The 24,316-nt window shown below is 40.9% G+C and overlaps 2 protein-coding genes and 1 long non-coding RNA gene across 7 annotated transcripts in view; 1 reads left to right on the forward strand and 2 right to left on the reverse strand.

Moving 5' to 3' along the window:
* Nucleotides 1–207: 207 nt before the first annotated feature.
* lenep (lens epithelial protein) lies at nucleotides 208–997 on the reverse strand. Its single transcript, XM_054783175.1, has 2 exons — nucleotides 432–997; nucleotides 208–352 (listed from the first exon to the last, which is right to left on the reverse strand). Exon 1 carries the CDS (start codon nucleotides 823–825, stop codon nucleotides 541–543), a length of 285 nt encoding a protein of 94 aa, XP_054639150.1. The 5' UTR covers nucleotides 826–997; the 3' UTR covers nucleotides 208–352; nucleotides 432–540.
* A 228-nt stretch (nucleotides 998–1,225) lies between these two features.
* Nucleotides 1,226–15,832, forward strand: LOC129185751 (uncharacterized). 2 transcript variants are annotated; one of them, XR_008572126.1, is made up of 5 exons: nucleotides 1,226–1,384; nucleotides 2,968–3,046; nucleotides 11,785–11,859; nucleotides 14,667–14,815; nucleotides 15,350–15,832. It is a non-coding gene; the product is annotated as an uncharacterized LOC129185751 (long non-coding RNA). The 2 variants fall into 2 exon arrangements; XR_008572127.1 differs by lacking the exon at nucleotides 11,785–11,859 and having other exon boundaries at nucleotides 2,893–3,046.
* The window catches only part of shc1 (SHC (Src homology 2 domain containing) transforming protein 1), a 48,839-nt gene continuing 30,653 nt past the window's right edge, over nucleotides 6,131–24,316 (reverse strand). For 2 of the 4 annotated variants that reach the window (XM_054783174.1, XM_054783170.1), the window contains 8 exons: nucleotides 19,700–19,753; nucleotides 19,337–19,388; nucleotides 15,118–15,244; nucleotides 14,664–14,811; nucleotides 13,155–13,212; nucleotides 12,872–12,988; nucleotides 9,442–9,689; nucleotides 6,131–7,992 (listed from right to left, as the gene is read on the reverse strand). In XM_054783174.1, the coding sequence (XP_054639149.1) occupies nucleotides 7,864–7,992; nucleotides 9,442–9,689; nucleotides 12,872–12,988; nucleotides 13,155–13,212; nucleotides 14,664–14,811; nucleotides 15,118–15,244; nucleotides 19,337–19,388; nucleotides 19,700–19,753 (933 nt within the window). In that variant the 3' untranslated portion in view covers nucleotides 6,131–7,863. The remainder of the gene's footprint in view (nucleotides 7,993–9,441; nucleotides 9,690–12,871; nucleotides 12,989–13,154; nucleotides 13,213–14,663; nucleotides 14,812–15,117; nucleotides 15,245–19,336; nucleotides 19,389–19,699; nucleotides 19,754–24,316) is intronic. The other 2 variants (XM_054783171.1, XM_054783172.1) reach the window with 2 other exon arrangements.

Raw genomic sequence — 24,316 nt, forward strand, 5'->3', positions numbered from 1 at the left:
GCATTAAAAAAAAGGCATAAACCAGTAAATATTATGATTAGTAGTAATAACTTCAAATAAAATAATTAATTGAAATAATAAATGCTAATAAATACATTTCAAATAAAACCTACAAGGGGGATTCACACCAAAAAGAGAGAATGACAGTATATGGTCAATTCACCTAAATGTGCTATTACACACTATTTTGAGCCACAATAGCCAGAATGTATTTTGTCACCTAAGGCCTACTTTGTGGAATCAAACAAAAAAATAAAATGTACTATGGATGAAATCCTTTATTATGACGCCACAGTGTGTTTGTCCCTGTATAGCCCTCCAAATCACAGATAATCAAGCCAAGAAGCGAATCCTATAAAAAAGAAATCAGAAATAAATCATGACAGCATAAACACACACAAGTGTACTTTAAGATGCTATGGTATACTTGCCATTGTTTTTTTTTTTGCCAGCATCCCTTTTCAAACACTCCATCTTTTAAAAAAGAATCAATCATCGGCTTCAATAGTGACAAACGGGCAACCCACTCCATGAGCACCTTCAGTCCAGGATCTCCTTGATGCACCAGCAGCACAGCAGGAAGTAGAGACACTCCTTAAGAGACTGCACAAATCCGTAGGCGACGTTCCCACCCAAGAAGTTCTTGCCACGTCCCAGACCCGTGGCCATGTCTCGCAGCTGCTGCCCCAGCGAGGAGGATGAAGAAGTAGCAGGCATGGCTTGGGGAAGAGGGCGCTGAGGGTGCATGGCTCCAGAGAGGAGAGGGGACAAGGAGTTGATGAAATGGGAGGCGAGGTCTGACAAGTGGGGCAGGATGGGACTCATGCAACTGGTGGTGTCTTCTTCCTGAGTCCGAGCTTTTTCTACAGCCTCTTCTCCACTATTCTGCTTCACCCTCTGTCTTTCCACACCGTCTCTCCTAGTCCACTGATAGTCCCCGAATCAGCCCGCTACTGTTAAAAGCGCCACCTGTTCACAAAGAGGAGAGTTCCAGCACCTTCAATAAGGCCATCACAATCACATGCCTCGCTTTGTGGAGGACAGTATGACAGGGCATTGATCCTGCATTCTAGCAGGGTGGGCTTTGTGTCTTCTGGAAAGACATGCAACGCTTGATTTACAGTAGGCTTACACAAAAACCATCTAGCAAAATTCTGGTGACAATGACCAGCAGAAGTGACACAAAACGCTGTAATATGCATGTCAGGCCAGTAGTTGGCGATGTCACTGCAGCATAAAACGCACACAGCAACTGTGAAACCGCCTCTTGGATACACTGTGGTGAAAGCTCTGCAAGTTCCCAAGGCTCATCTAGACCTACGACAAAGTGGAATTACTTTTGTGAGTCATTTTGGAGAAAAAGATCAGGAGAATGTCCACTGGGGTGAGTCATGTCCGTCCAAATATTCAGATATTTTGTTGGCTTGTCGTTAAAACTCACTTCTGGTCATGTGATGGCGGAGGGGTGGCGATGGGTCGGTGATGTTATCTTTTCTGAAAAACAGCGGTTCGACAAAAACGACAAGCCGCCATTTTCAGATTTTCCCACTCTGGACGCCGCTTTCAAAAAATACCGTTCCGCTGAGCCGGAAGGCAAAGCTCTCAATTTACTGGTCGATCTATGTTCATGAGCGTTGGGTCGTGACCAAAAGAATGAGATCGCGGCCAAAATGAGTTTGACTGAGCTCGGTCATCCGAGAGGAGCTCAGAGTAGAGCCGCTTTTCCTTCACATCGAGAGGAGCCAGTTGAGGTGGCTCGGGCATCTGGTCCGGATGCTTCCTGGACACCTCCCTGGTGAGGTGTTCCGGGCATGCTCAGCCGAGAGAAGGCCCCGGGGCAGACCTAGTACACGCTGGAGGAATTATGTCTCACAGCTGGCCTGGGAACGCTTTGGGGTCCTCCCAGTGGAGCTGGAAGAGGTGGCTGGGGAGCGGGAAGTCTGGGCTTCCCTACTGAGACTGCTGCCCCCACAACCCGGACCCGGATAAGCAGAGAAAAATGGAATGAGGAAAAAGGACCGTTTGTGCCAGGAAGCATTTCCCTTGCGTACCGCTCAATCATGGCGGAATCTCATCGCAAACACTAACTCGCCCCCTCCCGAACTAAACATGTTGAAACGGCGACCTGAAACACCGGGGAAAGTTGCCAAAAAAGATTCAAAAGTCCTCGTTTTCGGAGCGTGAATGGAAGCTAGCAGAGTTAGCTTAGTTTAGCAGAGCATGCTAGTGCGGCTGTGTGTGTGCAACCCCGGCTGTATGAGTGTGTTTACACCGTGTTGCGTTTTACCTCAAACAAGCATTTTGCGATGCCCGCTGACGTCGTGGAAGTTCTGAGTGAAATGAGGACATGAGACACGTTTATTCTTGCACTCAGCTCGCCTTAACCCTCAACAGACGCTCTCAACACACAAAATAAGAGCGCCGTTCGCCACATACTGTCTTATTGTGTAAACACAATGAGTGTGTCACAAAAATATCTCACATTAATAACGCATTCGGAATTGCATCGGTGACTACGTCTTCCTTAACCACAAGCACAGGCCTTACACTGTGTTGAGAATTTTGTAGAAATGTTAGCAAAGCTACATCCCTTTCTGAAATACTGGGCAAAATTGGCCAATGATGTATTACATCATTAAATACGGAGATTTTATTTACTGGCACAGAAGTACACGCTCTATGCTGGTAACATAAATGTAAACGGTAAAAAACAGAATTAAATTGGAAAAGACTTAATTTGGAAAAAGTAAAACAGAATTTGGGAAAAAAATCAAACAAATGTTATTGTAGAATACTAGACCGTGCATTCGCACATGTAGACACTGTGGAACGCGTACGCAACAATGGACGCGCAGTGAGAGGAAGTAACACCGAGGTCTGATTGTTTTCCAGGAGGCATTTTTGTGATGCAGATGTATTACTCTTTTGAATGCATATGGTTTTGAGAAGCCAAACTCTTCACTTAAGTGTCCCCAGCAACTCACCGGAACTAAGTTCCTCATCACCGAAATCCGACCAGAACTGGGCTCACGGGACCAAGTGGGAGGTAAGTGACTGTGGATGGACCACACTGCTGATGGGGATGTCATACAACTTCATGTCAAAAAATACCAACTATGCCTTTAAGCTGACAGATAACAGATTTCAAAAGCAGAAAAAAAGTGGCCTGAATTGCACATTGACATTAAAAAAAAAAAAAAAAAAGAACGTGGATGAATGGAGGACTAAATACGCCCCCTGATCCTCGGCCCAAATGAAGGTTGTTACTGGTGCCGAGTGCAGTCCAATAACCTTCAGACGGAAGAGATGAAAAAACGTCTCATCTCCTTCAACGACACAAACTTGTCCTTTGTCCCAAACATGGGACATTGAAAGGAGTTTTATTTTATTCTCTGATGAAAACAAATGGAACCTTGAGGGTCCTGATGACTTCCAACTTTACTGACATGACAAGGAGATCCCGCCCGAGATGTTTTCATGATCTGGGCTGCTTTTTCCTTCAATGGAGCAATGGAGCTTCAGGTTGTGCAGGGGTGTCAAACGGCAGCTGGCTACAGTATGTGGAAATGTTACAGGGGGCATCCCTCATGACTGAAGGCCCTCGTCTGTGAGGAAATGACTGGCTTTGTCAACACGACGACGCTCACTCTTTTGGACCATCCCGCGTGTTCCCCTGATTTTAAATCCAATTGACAACATTTGAGGATGGATGGCAAAGGAAGTTTACAAAAATGGACATCAGTCGCAGACAGTGGATGCCCTCCGTGAAGCCATCTTCACCACTTGGAGCAACATTCCCACCTCTGGACAATGTAGAATCTCCAATTAACCTAGCATGCAAATGTTTGGAATGTGGGAGGAAGCCAAAGTACCCGGAGAAGACCCAGGCACGCACAGGGAGAACATGCACACTCCACACATGCTGACTACTAGCCCACCGTGCGGCCCCACAGGGATTTCTTTATTTCTTTTAATTTGGAGCAAATGGGAGGTTGGGTTTCATCTTTAATACTGTAAATCCTGGCTGTGCAAAATAGTCTATGTTTGCATTTTTACACTCCAAAAATAAATGAGTTGGTGTATAAAAATGTCTAAAACCAAGGTGAATGATATATGCATTTATTTATTATATACAGCGTATATGCAATCTAGATTTTTTGTTACAGGTGTAAACACGTTTCCCTAAAAACAAAATGGAAGGTCAAAATCAAATCACCTGTGCACACATTTTTTTTTTTCCAAAAGGAACCTTTGGCTTCTTTTTTTTTTTTTTTTTTTTAAATCCAAGACACAAAATCCAAAAAGCACGACAGCATCGGCCACAGTGTCACCACCACCAATTTTTTTTCCTTTAAAGTAGAGAATTTTCATGCGACAAAGGCAACTGCGATGAGCACGAGACCATGTCAGCAGCGTACACACAACTACAAGTCTTAAAGCAGTGGTTCCAGGCAGGTACAGTTTGAGCTACCATGTAATGGATGTGACCTTCTCATATGTCAAGATGTTCTAACCCCCTCTAGATCTCACACTTCAGGACCAAAGCTCCCTCCCTGTGAGGTGTGAGCTACGCTGACAAGTCAATGTTATTTACAGATGCGCCCTCCCCAAACCCCCAACAGGTGACATCAAGTATCTGTGACTCATTAAGCGAAAACGTGCAACGGAGGCGATCGCCAGCACTGGATCAGCTCCTTTACGGACGTGTGTGTTTTTGTTTTTGCAGTCTGTTTAACTGAGAGCTTTGTGAGTTAAGTACGTAAGGTGACTGCACTGAAGTGACTGCATTGAAGAAACAAGGCACGATTCCAAAGATATCTGAAAAACAACACCACAACATGAAGCACGGAAGGGTGGGAGAGTGTGAAGCTCTCACTCCGTGTCCTCAAAAACTGGTGAAAACAGCACGCTGAGGATTCACGTCAGGGGTGGGGAACCTTTTTCCCCATCAGGGGCTGTAGTAAATGCATGAAAAAATATGTTTGGGGTTTTTTAAGAAACAGTTTCTTGAATTTTCGTTTTAGAATTGCACAGCAGCCTGGATCGTATACTGTAGCTCTGCATGGGCCATCAGTTGCCCACCCCTGCTTTACATCCTCTACACTGCAAAAACCTCAAACCCAAGCAAGATGAAATCCCCAAAATACTTATTTTGATTCATGTTTTCCCTCCCAAGCAAAAAAAAACAAAAAACAAATCTGATTTGCCAAAATGACATTTCACTTGTTTCAAGTCCAATTTTCTTATGCTAGCAGATTATTTTAAGCAATTTAAGAAAAAAATGCATCTCAGCTCAGTGATATAGGGTTTTATTAGTATAAATGTCTTCCCCGATTTTTTCCCTTTTTTTTTTTTTACATTTTCCCAAATATTTCAACTTTCTTGTTAAATAATCTTTATTCCCAAAACATTCTCAAATTTTCCCCAACCTAATTTTCCAAAAATTAAGCTTTTTAAAGTGTTATTTTGAAATTATTTGTTTCTGTAATATTTCAACTCTATGCTGCTAAAATGACATTATTTTTCCTCACAAAATTGACTTTTATTCTCATCAAATTAGAGCTCTTTTTTTCCAGTTATGCTATTCCCCCCCCCCCCAAAAAAAAAAAAACTATTCCAATTTCCTTCTGGTATTTATGACTTTATTCCCATAATATTTTGACTTTATTCTCGTAACTTTATAACTTTTCCTCAACCTAGTTTGCCAAAAAATTACACCTTTAGTTTGTTTTATTTTGAATTAAAAAAAAAAATGTATTTTTCCTTTAATATTTCAAATCCATGCTACTAAAATGATATTTTTCCTCATAATATTATAACATTATTCTCATTTACAGCTACTTTTTTCCACTTACTATATTGACTTTATTCAATTGTTTCCATTATTTGCTGCTGTGTTTTTTTGACTTATAGTTTTCTTCTTAAATATTTTTAGAATGTGCCACAGGCCAGTAAAAAACAAAACAAACGGCCCCCGGACAGCACTTTGGACACCCGTGTTTTAAGTACTGTATCACTTAAAATAAAACGAATGCCGCTATCCAATGAACCGCAGAGCAAAAAGCCAATAACCACCACAGCCTGCAACTGATCAAAAAGCAGCTGTGGCTGTAGGCAACCTCCTGATGTATTTTTCTTTTTTTATTAATAACTCTACAAGACGGCTATGCAGTCAAACCTCGGTTTTCATACGGCCCACTTTTCGTATGATTCAGTTTTCGGCAAACATTTTGTATTGCACGTGACAAACTAGTCCGTGAAATTGGGTGCTCAAACAAGGCATCCTACGCAGACTCACCGTCTGTGCATTTTTTATCGAATATGACTGCTAAATATCGCGCCATGGGGCCAAAAAAAAGTTATACGTGCCAGCACTTTGATAAAGAAGGTGAGAAAAACGATTGGATTTACGTTATTTCTTATGGAAACAAACGCCTTGGTTTTCATATAGTTTGGTGTTGGGACGGATTAATCATGAAAACCAAGGTTCCGCAGTAGTTGCATTTGAAGTATCACAAGTGGCTATACACGTCTGCGTGCGCTTTAAAATGTGTGAAAGTTATGCGTGTTACACTTGTCATACTGTTGTTTACAACAAACTCATGCTGGCTGAGCAGTTTGCTCCTTTAGCTTCTTAGTGCTATTACAACATTGGTTCTGTTGCCGCTGCGTTGTGTAATATGCCTGTTAAAAAGTTATCATGTGACCCAAGAGATCTACTTTTCCTTGTCTACTTTCGTATGCACTTCAAATCATGACTAAAGTTAAAAAAAAAAAGTGAACAAGTGCCGCTGTGCCATTACCACCAAGTACGGGTTTTTGACCTTGATTTAAGGTTTTTGCAGTGCAGTTGGCATTCAAACATCATGACACAAAACTACTTCCTTTCCAGTCAATGTGGCACGCAGCATTTTTTGCAGAAACAAATTCCAACTACCGGTAGGTCATTTTTCTGTCAGACTGTAAGCCTTTGAATGTATTTCTTGCATAAATTCAATGTTGTGCCAATGCATTGTATTAGAGTAGTAGATTGTCAATGCAAACACAACAGATACCGTACTAACTGGTCTGGTGTTTGTGGGTGACATCATTGCACCATTTCATTTGTGTTGACTGGTGGTGCATTCAAGAGCACTAAAGTAAGTCACATTTATATGCATTGCATGGCTGCTAATTGGACTCTTCTGTTTGTCTTCATGTTTTCTTTGGCATGACGGGTGGTGCAAACTCCCTCCTATGAACTCCAGTATAACATCAAATATAAAAAAAACAAAAAACGTCCATTTAAAAACAACAAAAAATAAACCATACAAGATGACGATTGGCATAACAGTCCCAGTTTTGCATACATGCTCATCACAAGTCCTTAAAAGGGTGTGGGGGGGGGAGTGGTTGGTGGAAATGATCTCCAAGGTTTCTGCAGCTCCAGTCACGCTTGAAGGGAGAGTTTGTGTTTGAGAATTAAAAAAAAAAACAGGCGTACAGCTCATGTTTTCTTTGTTTTGCACTCCAGCAAGGGAAAAGACGTCTCCCAATGAACGCATGCAAGCTCATGATGTTCCATTCATTTGTACAGCGTTCCAAGCATTTAGCACCCACTTCACTTTCATTCTTACACATTAAGACTTTTGTTTGTTTGTCTTCTTTAGAACTTGTCTTTGCCGTGTTTGTTGCCTGGCTCCTCCCTGCTTCACAGTTGACAGAGGCTTGGCCTGGTGGTTGGTGGAGGGACTGCGCTTCACAGTTTGGTTTACAACAGCAGCATGGCAGAGATTCTTTTCTTTTTTGGCGCGGCGGGGGGGGGTTTCTTTGTGTGTATTTACGTTTGGAGTGAACGTGGTTGTATTTGGTGGATGAATGACATCAGGCTCTGCGCTCTACTGGCTGTTGCAGACACACTTCGCTCCCCGCCGATACGATGGGGAGTCTGTTGTCCATGTGGTAGCTGATCAGGTGACTCACACTCTCGAACCGATGGTCTTTTGTACGAACCTATGAGCAGAAAACATGTTTTTACCAAGAAGCCCAAAATGATTCCTACCCCACCCTAACGTGAAATTTAACATGCGGAGTGGGTATCTGTGACACTACAGAGTGACTGGAAGACGTTTTGTTAGAAATATTGATGACATTGCATTGCTTTTTTTTTTACGTTTGGAAAACTCTGAACACAATGTGAGGTAGGATTCCTCTGTGAGGTGCAGCGGCTTGAGAAAAATAAAGAAAAACACTGTTTTCACACGCTAACATTCAACTCATTCAATGCCAAAAAGAGCTGTACGTTTTTATAAACCTGCACGCCCGATCCCAACAATGTATTTATACATGTACTTTTTTTTTTTTTGCGGGAGAGGCCAAAGGAGGTGCTGATGCAACTCCTCACCAATAAGCTTGAGAGCTATTTTAACGCCATAAAAACGGCCACTAGATGGCAGAAGTGCATCATGAGAGGAAGAGGAAGCCCTTGCATAAAAGCAGCTGGTACATTTCCTCCCACACAGAAAAGAAATGATGCATTGTAGGGAATTTTTAACGCATGTACAAACACACACAGTTAATTTCCAAAATAGCTCATGTTGTTATATTCATAAATAAATTATTTGGATGTAAAACAAACCCTTTTTTGTGTTGTTTATGTTGGTATAGTTGTTTAGATATTTCAGCTGTCACCAAAGCAAAAAATATTTGTGTCAGTGAAAGTTATGCTTGAAATCTTTTCACAAAAAGCTGGTTTTCTCCATTTTATAGTTGGGAACTGATATTTTCCTGAAACTTACCTATGTTCTACTGCTGATTACTAAAGAATGGAAAAAGGTAGAAACAAACTTTTTTTTCTGATGAAAGACGGGAGTCCAATCTTTCTTTTGGTAGGTTCCGTGTTTATTTAGCCATAGAACACAATATTCTGTGTGCCTTGAAAGCTCCGTCAAAATTGTCTAAAATGACGAGTACTTAAGGGGTTGCCTTTTGAAAAACGGCTGGGATTGAATAACATTCCTTATTCAATTAAAAATCTAAAGGAATTATTCATATGAAATATTAATTTATAATTATAACACTAGAATGATGATATTATTTTGAAAATAGAATGAAATAAAGTGTTTTTGTTCACGACATCCTAAAAGTCGCCGCAAAATAAGAAATAAATATGAAGTAAACATTAAAAAAAAACATTTAGAGTAGACGTAGGGGGTGTTACAATGTACCCCACTGGTCAGTGTATTTCCTGTTTGCATACATAATGACCAGAAAAGCTATCATACCAGACTCCTCCTATTGCGGATGTCTGATCCCAAGTATTGGAATGTAAAACTAACTATACAATGTGAAGGTAGCGTACGCCTCCACTGAGAAAGAGCATGAATCATAATTACTTTTAAAATAATCGCTTGATGCAACAATAATGATACCCATTCAACAAATATCCCACCCGGGACTCACCACTCCCTCCGGGTCGACTAGAAGCAGGTGTTTGGGCTGTCCGCCCTGCTGCCCCGTGAGAACATACTGTCCGGGTGTGGTTCCCGACTCTCGCACCAGAAAGTCTCCGTCGCGGTTCAGCAGCCTCTCGGATTCCCTGCGAGTCAAGCTGCCGTGGAACCAGGTCTCGCATTGTAACTGCTCCACCAGAGGGGGCGCCGCTGTCACCGAGCCTGGCCCAGAGACCCCTAGGGCATCATCAAATGGCTCTTTTAAAACAGAGGGAAACACATAATATTTATGAAGCTTAAAATGCAGTGTTTCTTACTGAATTTGGCTTCATTTATTCAGTTATTTTTGGACAGGATTTTGAGTAGCATGACTTGACATATGCTGCCTGTGATGGCTGTTGGTTATGTGCTAAAGCACTGATGTTTCATGGTGTCTTTAATGTGCAACACTTATGTAGTCAGCACATCAAGCTAGATTAAATGCACCGTAATGGACAAACGGCCCTTAATCCCCTTATCTTCCTGCAGGGCTACAAAGTACTTAATACACACACCTCCTCTCACTGATTAGCCCGTTTTATTTCCTCAAGGTGAAGATAAAACTACTGGCAGCCCATGCAGTGCCCAGACTCACTTAATATTGTATACAGAAAGTGGTTGGCAGTTGTTACACTTTCACTTTGAATAAATAAAAAGGGTCAATCAATGACTCTGGCATATAAACAGGCAAGTGTGGGTACTATGGGTGCTATTAATACATAGTCCATTGCCTCTAAGGGTGTAGAATTGGGAATTGGACCAAAGTTTTCAGGAAAAAAAAGTTTGAACCCGAGACGCTAGACTGTCCACTTAGTTGCAAAATGCATGTAACAGAGTGTGATGGGAAGCAAGAGAACTAGGGGCACCACAGTGAAATGAATGAATGTTATTTACAGAACAGAATGAGTAGATACGGTCGTGTGAAAAAGTGTCGGCCTCTGTCCCGATTTCTTATTTTTTTGCATGTTTGTCACACTTAAATGTTTCAGATCATCAAACAAATGTAAATATTAGTCAATGACAACACAACTGAACACAAAATGCAGTTTTTAAATAAAACTTTTTTTATAATTAACGGAGGTAAAAAAAAAATAATCCAAACCTACATGGTCCTGTGTGAAAAAGTGATTGCCCCCTAAACCTAATAAGTGGTTGGGTCACCCTTAGCAGCAACAACTGCAATCAAGCGTTTGTGATAACTTGCAATGAGTCTCTTACAGCGCTGTGGAGGAATTTTGGCCCACTCATCTTTGCAGAATTGTTGTCATTCAGCCACATTGGAGGGTTTTCCAGCATGAAGCACCTTTTTAAGGTCATGCCACAGCATCTCAATAGGATTCAGGTCAGGACTTTGACTAGACCACTCCAAAGGCTTCATTTTGTTTTTCTTCAGCCATTCAGAGGTGGACTTGCTGGTGTGTTTTGGATCATTGTCCTGCTGCAGAACACAAGTTGGTTTCAGCTTGAGGTCACCAACAGATGGTCGGACATTCTCTTTCAGGATTTTTTGGTAGACAGCAGAATTCATGGTTCCATTTATCATAGCAAGTCTTCCAGGTCCTGAAGCAGCAAAACAGCCCCAGACCATCACACTACCACCACCATGTTTTACTCTTGGTATGATGTTCTTTCCGAAATGCGCCGTTACTTTTATGCCAGATGTAATGGGAAACACACCTTCCAAATAGTTCAGTATTTTCATAAAGGTCTTGGGGATCATCAAGATGTTTTCTGGCATTGAGACGAGCCTTAATGTTATTTTTGTTCAGCAGTGGTTTTGGTCTTGGAACTCTGCCATGCAGGCCCTTTTTGCCCAGTGTCTTCCTTATGGTGGAGTCATGAAAACTGACCTTAAATGAGGCAAGGAGGCCTGCAGTTCTTTGGATGTTGTTGTGGGGTCTTTTGTGATCTTTTAGATGAGTCGTCACTGCGCTCTTGGGGTCATTTTGGTTGGCCGGCCACTCCTGGGAAGGTTCACCATCGTTCCATGTTTTGCCCATTTGTGGATAATGGCTCTCACTGTGGTTCACTCCCAAAGCTTTAGAAACTTTTGAAAATTAACAGGGTGGGCAATCACTTTTTCACACAGGGCCATGTAGGTTTGGATTTTTTTTCTCCCTTAATAAAAAGCTTCATTTAAAAACTGCATTTTGTGTTCAAGTGTGTTGTCATTGACTAATATTAACATTTGTTTGATGTATATACGTGTTGCAGCTCTGTTACATAAAAGTATAAAATACCGTATGAAAACTTTTATTATGTAAGTAAATGTGCAAGAAACTACTATTTTATGTTTTCATTATGTTGACAACAGCTTATATCGACATGGGTAAGCCAGTCCGAGGGGCGTCAACAAAAACAGGTTCTGCTCAACAGGAATGTTTGTGAGGTAAGCATACTTATTATGTAAACTGTGTTATTGTTTTTTTCCACAGTGGTTAACTTCTTTTTACACCTGCGTGACAACTAAGTCATTCAATACCAAGGATGTACTGTATTTATAAACCTGAACACCCGATCTCAAAGACATATTTATACGTCCCTGTTATTTTGCGCGAGAAGCAAAAAGAGGTGATGACGCAACTGCACACTAATAGATGTCATTTTTAGAGCAGCTTTAAGCCATAAAAATGACCACGAGGTGGCAGAAGTGCGTTTGGTAGGAGCTCGGCATGGATCTTTTGCATGTAAAGACACACTCGACAGCAACGAGGAAGTGAGAAAGCACGGAGGAAAGTAGCGTGCAGAAGGTTACGCATTGTAGGGAAATTTTAACGTATGCGTGCACGCACACGCATTCACACACAGTTTAGTTCCAAGTGTGAAAATTGTAAGCGGTTCATGGTGTTATATTTGCAAATAAATGGTTATTTTGATGTAAAACAACCCCTTTTTGTGTTATTTATGTTGGTATAGTTGTTTTGTTGTAAGCAAACAATGTGTCAAAGTTTTCACAAAAAGCTGGTTTTCTCCCTTTTTTGTCGGGAACTGATATTTTCCTGAAAACGTACCTATGTTCTACTGATGATTACTAAAGAACGGAAAAAGGTAGAATTTTTTTTTCCCTGATGAAAGACAAGAGTCTTTCTTTTGGTAGGTTCCATGTTTCTATAGCCACACAACACAATACTCTGTGTGCCTTGAAAGATCAGTCAAAATCGTCTGGCCGGTACCGAAGAGGTCTTTTGAAAAATCTTAATATTAATTAATACTGTGAAGAAAATATATGCAAAGTGCATCTGCAAAAAACCTGCCTTTGTCACGGAAGTAAGGATAAGTGTATTGTTTTTATGGTTTAAGAATTAGCTGTGCTGAACTTATTTTAACACTTAAATATCTCACTCTGATTAACGATATTACCACTCTCTAGTGGTACTGCTGTGAAAGTAACAAGAACTCACTCATGTCAAAAGCATCTCTGTGAGCGTTTCCATTCGCGGCAACTGGGGGGCGGGGTTTATCCACGTTGACGTATGAGGGGTCATCAAACAGCTCTCGTCCTCCTTCTTTGGCACCGACTACAAGCAAACACAATTTTACCTTTTGTTACCTTAACCAAATGGGGAAAAAACACAGTATATGAAAACAGCAGATTCAATACCAAAAATAAAATCAACATTTAATCGTTTGGTTCTGAACGCCAACCTTGGCATGTCTGCTGCTTCGAGGGCAAAGGGAGCTCACCTGGCAGAGGCGGCAGAGGCTGCTTGTGAATGTCATTCTGACCCGGCTGTCCGTAAGGCTGCAAACACACAGACACCAACCAATGATGAATACAACAGCACTCATGTCGACATAAGCGGCCGCTGACATGACGGAAGCTAGCCACTGCTTGCTTGTGACTTCGCCAGAGACATATAAAGGTTTTTTGAAACATGTTAACATCAAGACATTTATTTCATTGCTCATAGAAATGAGCCCTTTGGGTCTCACATTTTATGTTGAAGTCAGCGTTACATAATGACAACAACATGGTGGACCAGGACTTGCCTACAGTACTATACGTGCAGAATGCTTACAGTACATCCGCTTTGCTGCAAGGCTTCCTCTGGCCAGTTAAAAAGTCACTAGTGATTGCTCCGATATCAAACAGAGCCTCAGCAGCAGCATTACACTTGCTTCATAATTAAATATGCCCTTATCTGTTAAAGCAGATGTGTCCAAAGTATGGCCCGGGGGCCATTTGCGCCCGAAGCGTTTTTTTTTTTCTGAAAATATAATTTAACAAGAATACTACTTAAAAAAAAAAACAAAAAAACCCAGCAGCAAATAATGGAAAAAACGGCAGTAATATTACAAGAATAAAGTGAAAAAAATATTGAGAAAAAAGTTGTAATCTAACAAGAAAAAATTATAATGTAATGAGAATATTTAATATTATGAGGAAAAATATTGTCATTTTAGTAACAGCGTTGAAATATTGAAGGAAAAAAAAATCGTAAAAGTTAAAATATGAGAAACAAAAAATAAAGTTGTAATTTTTGTAAAAATAGGCTCTTGAATGTTACAAGAATAAAGTCAAAATATTATGGGAATAAAGTCAGAATCACGAGAAGAAAATGTACAAGAAGAGAGTTGGAATAGTTGGAAAATTAAACAAAAACAGCAGAAATGGAAAAAGCTGTAATTAGTTTTTTTTATTAATCAAAAAGGTTGTATTCGCACGAGAAAAAAAGCCGTCATTTTATAACAATAAACTCGTAATATTATGAGGAAAAATAATGTCATTTCAACAGCATAGAGATGAAATAATGAAATATTAAAGAAAAGATACATTTTTTTTTTTTTAAGTCGTAGTCTTGTAAGAAATAAAATGGAAAAAAAAGTTGTAATTTTGAAAAATTTGTTTGGTGGAAAACTTATAATGTAGGAATAAAGTCATAACACGATGAAAAGAAAAGTTATGAAGATTATTTAAGAAGACAGTTTAAATATTTGGAGAAAAAAAACCTGAAAATGGGGTAAAAAAAGACCGAAGGTCATGCTAATAAAACCCTATATCACACAGCTGAGATGCAGTTTTTTCTTGAAATATAGAACTTCTTAGCACATATACTGTACATGTGTTGCTTTAAATATCAAAGTGGTAAAGTTACATCTCATTTTACACTACGTGGCCCTCGCTGGGATAACTTTGCACACCCCTGTCTTAAGGACCGGACGTCATGTACTGTATGTCTGTTTATGTCTCACCAGTGTGGCTCCTGGACGTGTTCTCATGTCAACCAGACCACCAGGGGGAGGCTGTTTACCAGGAAAGTTGTTATAGTACGGGACCTCAGGCAGGGGAGCAGCCTCGTCATCCTCTTCCTCCCATGCAGAGCCATCAAATGGAGCCATTCTAGGTAGCGTTGGATAGAAGAAACATAACATAAAAGCAGAGTCCATACAAAGAGAAGGCCTGGTTTATTTGTTATGCACATGCTACACAAGTTACATGAAGGAACATCACATGGTTACATTTACACAATTCAACGTGTCTAAAAAGGAGTAGGAAGAAGCAGAGGTTACTTAATCCTACCCCTTCTCTGTGTCTATTACTGATCTTTCATGTATTTAACATGTTGACACTTAAAATACTTTGTGTGTTTACATTTGTTCACTTGTCCCATTTTCAAACAGAATAGAGGTTGTGTAACATATGTACCGGTCATGAGGCGTGACCAGTTTGGGCGGGTTCTTTAAGTACTGTTTGAAACGCAGTTCAAAGGCCTGGCCGATGGTGCTGATGACTTCCTGGGCTAAACCCTCGGAACATTCTAGAATATGACATGCTGCAAAGAGAAAGGACACGGATATTTATACATGCACAGGAATGACAAACACATTCACAAAGCCCGGCTTTTCCCCCCCCTCTATGTCACCGTTCTGTGTTCTAGTCATCTGATGAGTGGAGGGAGGAGGCGGGCAGGAGGTGGAAGAGCCACACGGACGCCGTTTCATTCTAGCCGGTTACAAACTTAACTTTAAAGAGTGGACAGTTAGAGCTGTATACTTGCTCACTTGAACTTTATTGTAAACTTCAGCAGCAGGTACAATCATCATTACTAACACTGACCTGGCTCACTATCTGTCATGTGTCTCCATTAAACCATTCCCACTTGTGTTAAAGGTTCCTACCTTTATATTAAAATCCTATTGTAACAGACGCTAGCTTCTTTCTGGAATTCAATCGTGTTTCTCACCTTCTTTATCAAAAGTTCTGGCACTTGCAACTTTCTTTGGCATCATGGTGGCTTATTTTGCAGTTGTAATAAAAAAATTTTAAAAAACCCCACACAGAACACTACCAGAAATACGCAGTGTGCTTGAACGCCTCATCAGTGCTTATTAGAGGGCCGAAAGGAGACAGAAACTGTGTTGTTGATCGTTTCGTGTGCGTTCTATGAACAAATAAACCACACACACTACGGTTGTCACAAGAATCGATTCCAATTTGATATCAACACAAACTATAAATCGATATCTGCATTTTTAGGTCTCGTCAGTATCAACAATACACGCCGTATTGACTCTAACTGACATGGGCGGTTCCGCGTATGAGCATTGATGTGACTGAGCAGCAGTGTTGCTAAGTCTGTTTATAATAAACCACTTTGGGCTTGTTTTTTTGTATAAAGGAGCTTGCAAATTCCCAAGTTCTCTGTTGTTATCGACTTTTCGACGAGTGCTAGTCGCTTGCTTCTCTCAGAAGCCAGCGCCGAAGAAGAGCGCCTGCTGTCTTTAAAAATGGGTCAACAAACACGGGGAAAGCACATCAACCCGGCTCATCAATAAGCCAGATAGCAGGAGTCTCGTGTGGAGATACTTCACATTCGAGGCAATTATAAATTCACAAAAACCGACATGCACCCGGTGCCTTCGAACCTAGCAAAACACCTGAAAAACATGCACCCCGACTTGTTTAAAGCACTCACGGTGTGTAAGTTTATAATCGCTCGTGTCATTGTTATACATGAGCCAAATATACCCGCCGTTATTTGGGATTGAGAGCCAACTTGTTACGTTCCACGGGCTCTTGCTTGTTGCCCCCGTCTCCCGTGCCTTTTTGTGTTTCTGTCCAGATTCTATGTTCCTGGCTGGAGGCGGAGCTGCTGAACGCACCTGAACTTGAGTGCCTACACCACTACTTAGTCTGACTACTGACAGCTGGGGAACGCCGGATTATTCCTTCACTCCACCACGCTCCAGCTGTAAGCGTCCCTTAGCTCAATGTACTGTTTCCAGTTTCTTACGAGCGCTCAGCTCGTAATACTCGCTCGCTCCTTTACGCGAACAGAAATGGTCAGCTTCTAATGTAACCATACCGTCATGATACGTGACATTATGACATGCACTCTGAGCTTAATTTATTTCTACTGCAACTTTTTATTTATTTACACTGTAAAGCAGGGGTCTCAAACGTGTGGCCGGCGGGCCATTTGTGGCCCACTACGACCACGGTGCCAACACAAAAATGCAAAAGGCAAAAATAAAGAACAGCAGTGCCACTGTGCCTTTCAATATATCAAATTGTATATAAAAAGAACTGCAGTTATTTTTTATGTACATTAGTAGACTATTGTTATTTATGAGTATATTTATAAGCACAGTGTTGTTTGTTTTATATACTGGCAGGTTATAGGCCACTGCTGTCCTTTTCTGAATGTATAGTTACCTCTTGGTAGCTGCAGTGATCTTAAATACTTGACAGTTTGTCGTGAATTTGTAGTGAATTTAAAAACGTATGGGTTCTGTTTGTTTGTTATTACTGTGGTATCGAATATGTATTGAGAATCGTGGAAATTAACAGGTATTGGAATCAACGACTGAAACTCTGGTATCGTGACAACCCTAACACACACACACACACACACACACACAAACACAATAAAGATGATTAAAATGACTGCCTGGTCGGAATCTGTTTATAATGTCCCAACTCTAAAATAACCACTATCCATTCTTCACAGAGGTCGTCACCAACGCGTGGATGCTTTGTTTGGTGCGCTGTTCGACCGTAAAATAACAGAGTTTTTGGCAATAAATCTATATTGTCTAGGGGTGTAACCGTTCCTTTTAATAACGATTCGATTCGTAGCACGATTCGTGGTTGCCGATAGGATTCAAGGATGATAAAGGTTCATTTAGAACGATATGATCCGAAACAATTCAGTAACTTGTGAGCCAAAAATTCAACCAGTGTGACTGTGAAATAAATACCTGGATACTGGACGGTGCAGGTGAAGTTTCCTAGATTCCCGTTGTTTTTTGTATTATTAACCATGCTGACATACTTAAGAATAAATCAATGAGTACAAAAAAATGAGTTAAAAATCCTATACAAAATCAGGATGAACAGAGGGTGGTATAGCTTGCAATGATGAATTATAAATAAATAAATGTGACTTAAAAGGAGTTTCAAATAAGGACCAATGAATTAAATATGAATACCGAATGAAGTGAATCAACTGACCTGACCAAAATTAGAAGAAGCGAATCAACTGTATTTCACAGGTCAACTACAACTCCCATGACCACCACATACACGCCAGACAATGACGTCACCGACAGGCAGACTGTAACGTTTAACGTCTTTATCATTAAAAGTGCTAAAAAAAGGACACCCGTATACGTAAAGCCTACCGTGCTTAAATCCAATGCTTCATTTCCAAATATCGATTCAATCGATTGATTACCTTTCAAACGATGTCAGATCGATATATATGTCGTCCTGAATGGAAACTTGAAACTTGTAGTTGAACCGTAGGAATATAAATCGATGCATCGATGTAGTGAATGAATCGTTCCACCCCTAATATTCTCATGTATATTTGGACTAACTCGTGACACTAATGTGCCACATTAGTGTTCTGCCACAGCGCAGTGGTTCGGAATCACTTGTGACTGTGTGTGTCACATTCAAAGGAGAATTACACAATTAAATGCATTTAATAAGATTGCAAAAAATAACCAATACATTCCGTAGAAGCACTCGTTTTCAGGGCTTGCTGAAAGGGCAATACTTAAAAGGAAAATTGCACTTTTTTGGAATTTAGCCCATCATCCACAATCTTTATGTGAGACATATGTCGTTCTCTTTTCTGTGCATTTTAAAAGATATAAAAACAGATAAAAAAACAACAGCTCAGTAGTGCACGTAATGGGATACACCGATGTCGTCTACAAAGACGTCTATTAAAACACCTCCAAAAACCTCCGACAAGGTTTCATATCCATGCTGTGACCATGTAGTAAAAGGTACATTCATGACTTATCATACTTACAGTATTTTGTGTATTTCGGCCATTCTAAGCATTACCGGAGCTGCCTTGCATTGATTTCCCGTAGCAATGTTGTAGAAACGAACGCCAACACCTAGCGTTTAACTTTTCCAAACTCAGAAATAAAAACACAGCAGCAGTGGCGGCCTCTCGAATTTGTAGCCTTACCTTGTGGTAGTGTCTGAGGCGTTGTGAGTACGACGCTGACACGCTACGGGGGAGTCTCTGGTGAAGCTAGTGCTAGCCGACTAGTAGCCAGCCGGTGTGGTATGGCTAAGCTACTAATGTAGTTCGACATATCAATGTTAATACTAATAATAATAACAATGGTGCTGCAGCTTGGTTAATATGCACGTCACGTTATATGTTAATGCAGCGTTGTTGGTGCTTTTTGGAGACTTTTTCAGACTACTTTATAGGAGTAATAATTATGTCCCATACGTGCAGTAATGAGCTGGACCTTTTTATCTGTTTTTATATCTTTAAAACACGCAGAAACGAGAACGACATATGTGTTCATGTCTCACATAAGGATTGTGGATGAAGGGCAAAATTCCCAAAAATGTGCAGAAGATTGTGTATCGTAGGACTTGGTATGCTCACCTCTCTGGTTGACAGGGTCTTTGGCCACATATGCTACGTACTCAGCCGTGTCCTGAAGAAACAAGGGGAGGCGATTAGGGGGAGAAACATCAATACAGGAGGAAGAAGTCAAGCGCAGGTTTGTGACAGAAAGGTCGACAGGAAGAAAGACAAAGCTGCAGTCTTCTAGTCGCAACAGAAGTTAGAAAAACATACACTGAGCTGAAAGAGAGATAACGGGGAGTAATAATAAGATCAAGCTGGAGTGAGTGGTAATCATTGGAATAGAAGATGACAGAAGGCAGGAAGGAAGGACGGCTATGCAGGCAGAAAAAGGCCAGAGAGAGAGAGAGAGGGAGGAAGAGAGGGTTTCGGGTGACTCACTGGGTCTCCTCCAGAGGCAAAGGAGATGGACTGCATGTGATGATTGGCGATTATCTGTGGAGGAAAAGAGGGAAATGGAGGAGAGAGAGACATGGATGACATGTGGGACGGGAGATGAGAGCATGTGGATGAGGAGACAAAAGTGGAATCATTACTGTACTACTGGGAAGAAGACCTTGTTTTACCCGTCACTGAGTGCCATCAACTTCAACAGAGATACAAAGCAAAGGACAACACAGTGTTTGAGACAGTAAAGGATGTTGGATCAATAACGGAATTAACACTTGACAATACTCTCTGCTCTCTGTGTTTAGCCTGAGGCTTTGTTTCTGAATGACTCTTATGCTGCACTAGCTGTTTGTGTGAAAAAGCACATGTTGCACGGACATCTCCTACAGAAACTAGGGCTACAATGAAGTCGGGGGGGGAGAAACAACTCGTAGCATCAGAACAAAAAATAGTTGCACTATGCAATTAGTATCCACTACCGGTTCTGCACACACACACACACCCACACGCACACGCACACCCACACCGTACAGTGGATTCCCCACATAGCCGCGATTCCCAGAAATTTGCGGGTATTTGGTAAAATAAAATCTCTATATATTTTTTTATAGGGCTGTGAAAATTACTGCGTTAATGGCAGTAACTGATTTATTAGCATGTGCATCATGTCTAGCTGTACCTCTCTTATGACGGCAGACGGAAGCACAATAGCATCTCCACACAGAGTTCGATGCTCTTCTATAACTTTATTCCGACTTGAACACATCAACAGCAGTACAATTCCAACACTATATACTGTATGTACCTCCAACTCACAAACACGTCGAAAATCACAATACCTTTATTAAGCGTCTGTGTGTGGTGTAAATAAACAGAAACACAAAGAAAGGGCAAGGAGTGAATATTCTTATGACTCACTAATGTAATTCTTACTGCGGAAGAACAATTTGTTGCATTTAAGTATACTCGCAAATCCCAGAAAATACATCTACGCACAAAACATGTGAATTAAACTTAAATTACTTGGTGTCTTTGAACGCAAGTCTTCATGGATCGTAATAACACGGTAAATGTGTGATTCAAAATTTTCAATTTTCAGACATGTGTGCTATCTTTTAGCTTGAGTTTAATTTTTTGTTCATTTGGAGTTGTTAATACATGCAGATATATACATATAATTCTGTCCTGTCATTATCTTTTAGTACATTTATCATTCTGTTCATAAAATACAGTAAAAATGGGCATATTTCACACATAGTTGCATATGGTGATTAATCATGATTAATTAATTTTAAAACTGTGATTAATTTGACAGCCATAATTTTCTAATTTGTGGGAAAACATGCCTATTCGTGCATTTTCTCATTTTTCCTCATTCACCCTACAATTTATAAATAAATGATAGTAAAGGATAAAATGTACAGCATGCATGTATTATGTAAGAGCATGACATCATGACAAAACCTTAACGCATTACAAAAATAATAATGCAATTTAATTATATCGCTAAGCTTGACCACAACGTCACCCCGTAGTCCACCTGCGCGGATGCTCACGTTCCTCGAGTTGAAAGCTGAAAGGCGGGGCAATGCAGCCAGCAGCGATGAATGAGGAGAAAGGGTCTGCTTCACGGGAAATTTCTGTTTAAAAAGCTACCTAATGGAAGTCTGGATAAAACCAAAGTTGTGTGCACATATTGGGGTGATGAATTATCTTTTCATCGAAGCACAACGTCTCTGGAGTACCACCTTCGGGCAAACAATAGCTTTACTAACTTTAGCAAGGATGCTAACAACGTGGGATCAAGCAGTGGCTGTCAAGCGACACCTGGCAAATTGCACCAGGCTAGGACTTATCAACAAAAAGACAACAACTACTGTAGGTTAAATAATGCAGTTGCTGAATGGGTTGCCAGAGACTGCAGACCCATCAACATAGTTGAAGACGAGGGGCTTCACGACCTCATATAGATAACCACAGGTGGCCCATTCTATACAGTAGAACTCCTTCAAGGGGAACTGTCGTCACAAGAATTCTCAAACTGTATGGAAATGAAAAGGCAACAAAGTTGGACCAGCTGGCCAGAGCAACATTTGTTGCACTGACAGGAGACCACTGGACAGCAGCAAGCAACCATAACTACCTCGAGATAACAGCACTTCTGATCGATGACAGTTGGCGGCTGCACTCATTTGCGCTAGGTGTAGTGAAATTGGAGGGAAGACACTTCCCCGAAGCATGTGCTCGTCAGTTTCTTGATGTTGCTAAGCAGTGGGGGATTATAGTAGATAATGGGTTAGCACCATAGTGAAAGATAGTGCTCCAAATATGATGGCAGCAGCCAGGAGTCTACCACACGAGCACTTGCCGGTTGTCGTGCACATGCATTGCTCAGCAAATGAAAAATGAAAACATTGTATTGTGTAGTTGTATAGTTGTTGTTTGAAAATGCTGGTTTGTGAAATATTTCTTGATTCAAACACCATACTTGTACTACTTGTATCTCAAAAGAAAATACAAGCCAATGGTGGTACTTCAATAAATCGTCTACTTAATTAAGCCCAAGGTAAATGTGTGATTAATCATGATTAATCACAGAGTAGACGTTATTTTACATAGTACAGTAGTACCTCGCCTAACATAAACCTCCTTTTACGTAAATTCCACTGAACGTAAATAATTTATGTAACGTTTTTGCATCGTATTACGGAAGAAATTCCATATATATTCCATATATATTCCATATCTCATCTCATTGGCTGAGTTATACAGCACGTACGTGAGTTTGTGTGAGAGACAGGCTTGTCCCTTCAACATCCCTTCCTCATCGTAGTCGCCCTGAAACTAACTTAAACAATGAAGTTAAGCTACAAATTAAAATTTTGCACACAGCATTATCGTCTAGTGCGTGTGCGTTTGTCTGTGAGACCAGCTGACTCTTAGACTCTTTGATTCGCGTTTCGACTCAGGCTAGTCCTCCTCCTCCTTCCTGCCTCCACTTGCGCTCCTGATCAAGACATCTCATGAACAATAGGATTGTTTTTGTTTTTCAGTTTTATTCATTTACAGTAATCTTATTTATTACCTTATTTTATATTGGAATGTTACTCTACTATGTTTATGCTAACGTTTTGTAATATTTTCCCACCATATTTGGTGGACTTTGAATATTTTGAAGGGCCAAAGGTGTGAGTTTGGGAAGATCTTGGAACGCTTCGTATAACATAAAAACCCTATAACAAAGGTTCTCGGAACGTCTACTGGTGATTATCATGCAAAGATCATTGTGTCATGTCACATTTGAGCCACCTAGATCACATGTGTCAAACTCGTGCCCTGGAGGGCCGAGACGCTGCAGGTTTTCTCTCCAACCAGTTTCTTCAGCAGGTGATTTAATTGATGAGCTCCTTCCCTCAAACTGAAGGTGTTGATCATTAAAATCACCTGCTTCAGTGACTGTCTGGAAAGAAAACCTGCAGTGTCTCGGCCCTCCATGGCACGAGTTTGACACCCCTGACCGAGATGGAACTCAAGCGTAGTGTACCAGTGTGAGGCCCAGGAATCAGCAACTTTAACATTGACGAATCATGGGAGGTCACCAATTCACATATCATCCTACTCATGGTGTCAAAAGAACTACACACAGCAACACAATATGGGATAAAAACAGACACGACATTACCAACATATAATGCAGAATATTAACCAGCTACTATGTGAGCTCTAAGCATGTACTTTCCAGCCATTTACAAAAAGTGTACAGAAAAGCACGCTGGGAGACAGGAAGTGCTCCCAGCGGCGCTACACTTTATAGACTGTCTGTTAAGAAAAAAACACTTCAATAAAACCTACAGACACGTGCAGTTATGTAGTGTATTGTTAAACTATTGTGGGGGGTCATATTTGAGCTGTGTAAAACAATGGATATGACAGACTGCACGACTTGCGTGAGTTTAGATCACATGTGTCAAACTCGTGCCCTGGAGGGCCAAGACGCTGCAGGTTTTCTCTCCAACCAGTTTCTTCAGCAGGTGATTTAACTGATGAGCTCCTTCCCTCAAACTGAAGGTGTTGATCATTAAAATCACCTGCTTTAGTGACTGGCTGGAAAGAAAACCTGCAGTGTCTCGGCCCTCCATGGCACGAGTTTGACACCCCTGGTTTAGATGGTAGCCATCTTTTTACATGATAACGTGCTTGAACACAACACTACGCAACTTCACGGCACAAGCTACAGTATGGCAGCTCAGGAGGGACACTAAAGACATCACCGCTTCTTACGCACACAATACATTACAAGCTGGACCACAGCTGAGTAGGATAAAATGCAATGTTGCTGATATGTTCAACATGTATTCTTTGTGTCACTTATATTTCGGTTTGTGACTTGTGCATGTACGTTCTCCAGGCAAACCCTACTGTCTGTCTAACATTTCCCCAAATGTTGGCTTTTCAACCGTATTGACAGGTTACATTTTGTTCGGCAATGCAGCTAGCGACACGGTGAACGTGCACCAGTTTGCGCTTTTTAGTTGAATATTTAGTCCGCCGGTCAAACGCCTCAGTAAGCGTAAGAGGAAGGCTCTGATGCACATCCACACTGGAACT

Source organism: Dunckerocampus dactyliophorus, chromosome 7 (genome assembly GCF_027744805.1).
Source record: "Dunckerocampus dactyliophorus isolate RoL2022-P2 chromosome 7, RoL_Ddac_1.1, whole genome shotgun sequence".
Taxonomy (NCBI): Eukaryota; Metazoa; Chordata; class Actinopteri; order Syngnathiformes; family Syngnathidae; genus Dunckerocampus; species Dunckerocampus dactyliophorus.

Coding starts and splice junctions, on each gene's coding strand:
- lenep (XM_054783175.1), bottom strand. CDS start 825: ATGAGTCCCATCCTGCCCCACTTGTCAGACCTCGCCTCCCATTTCATC.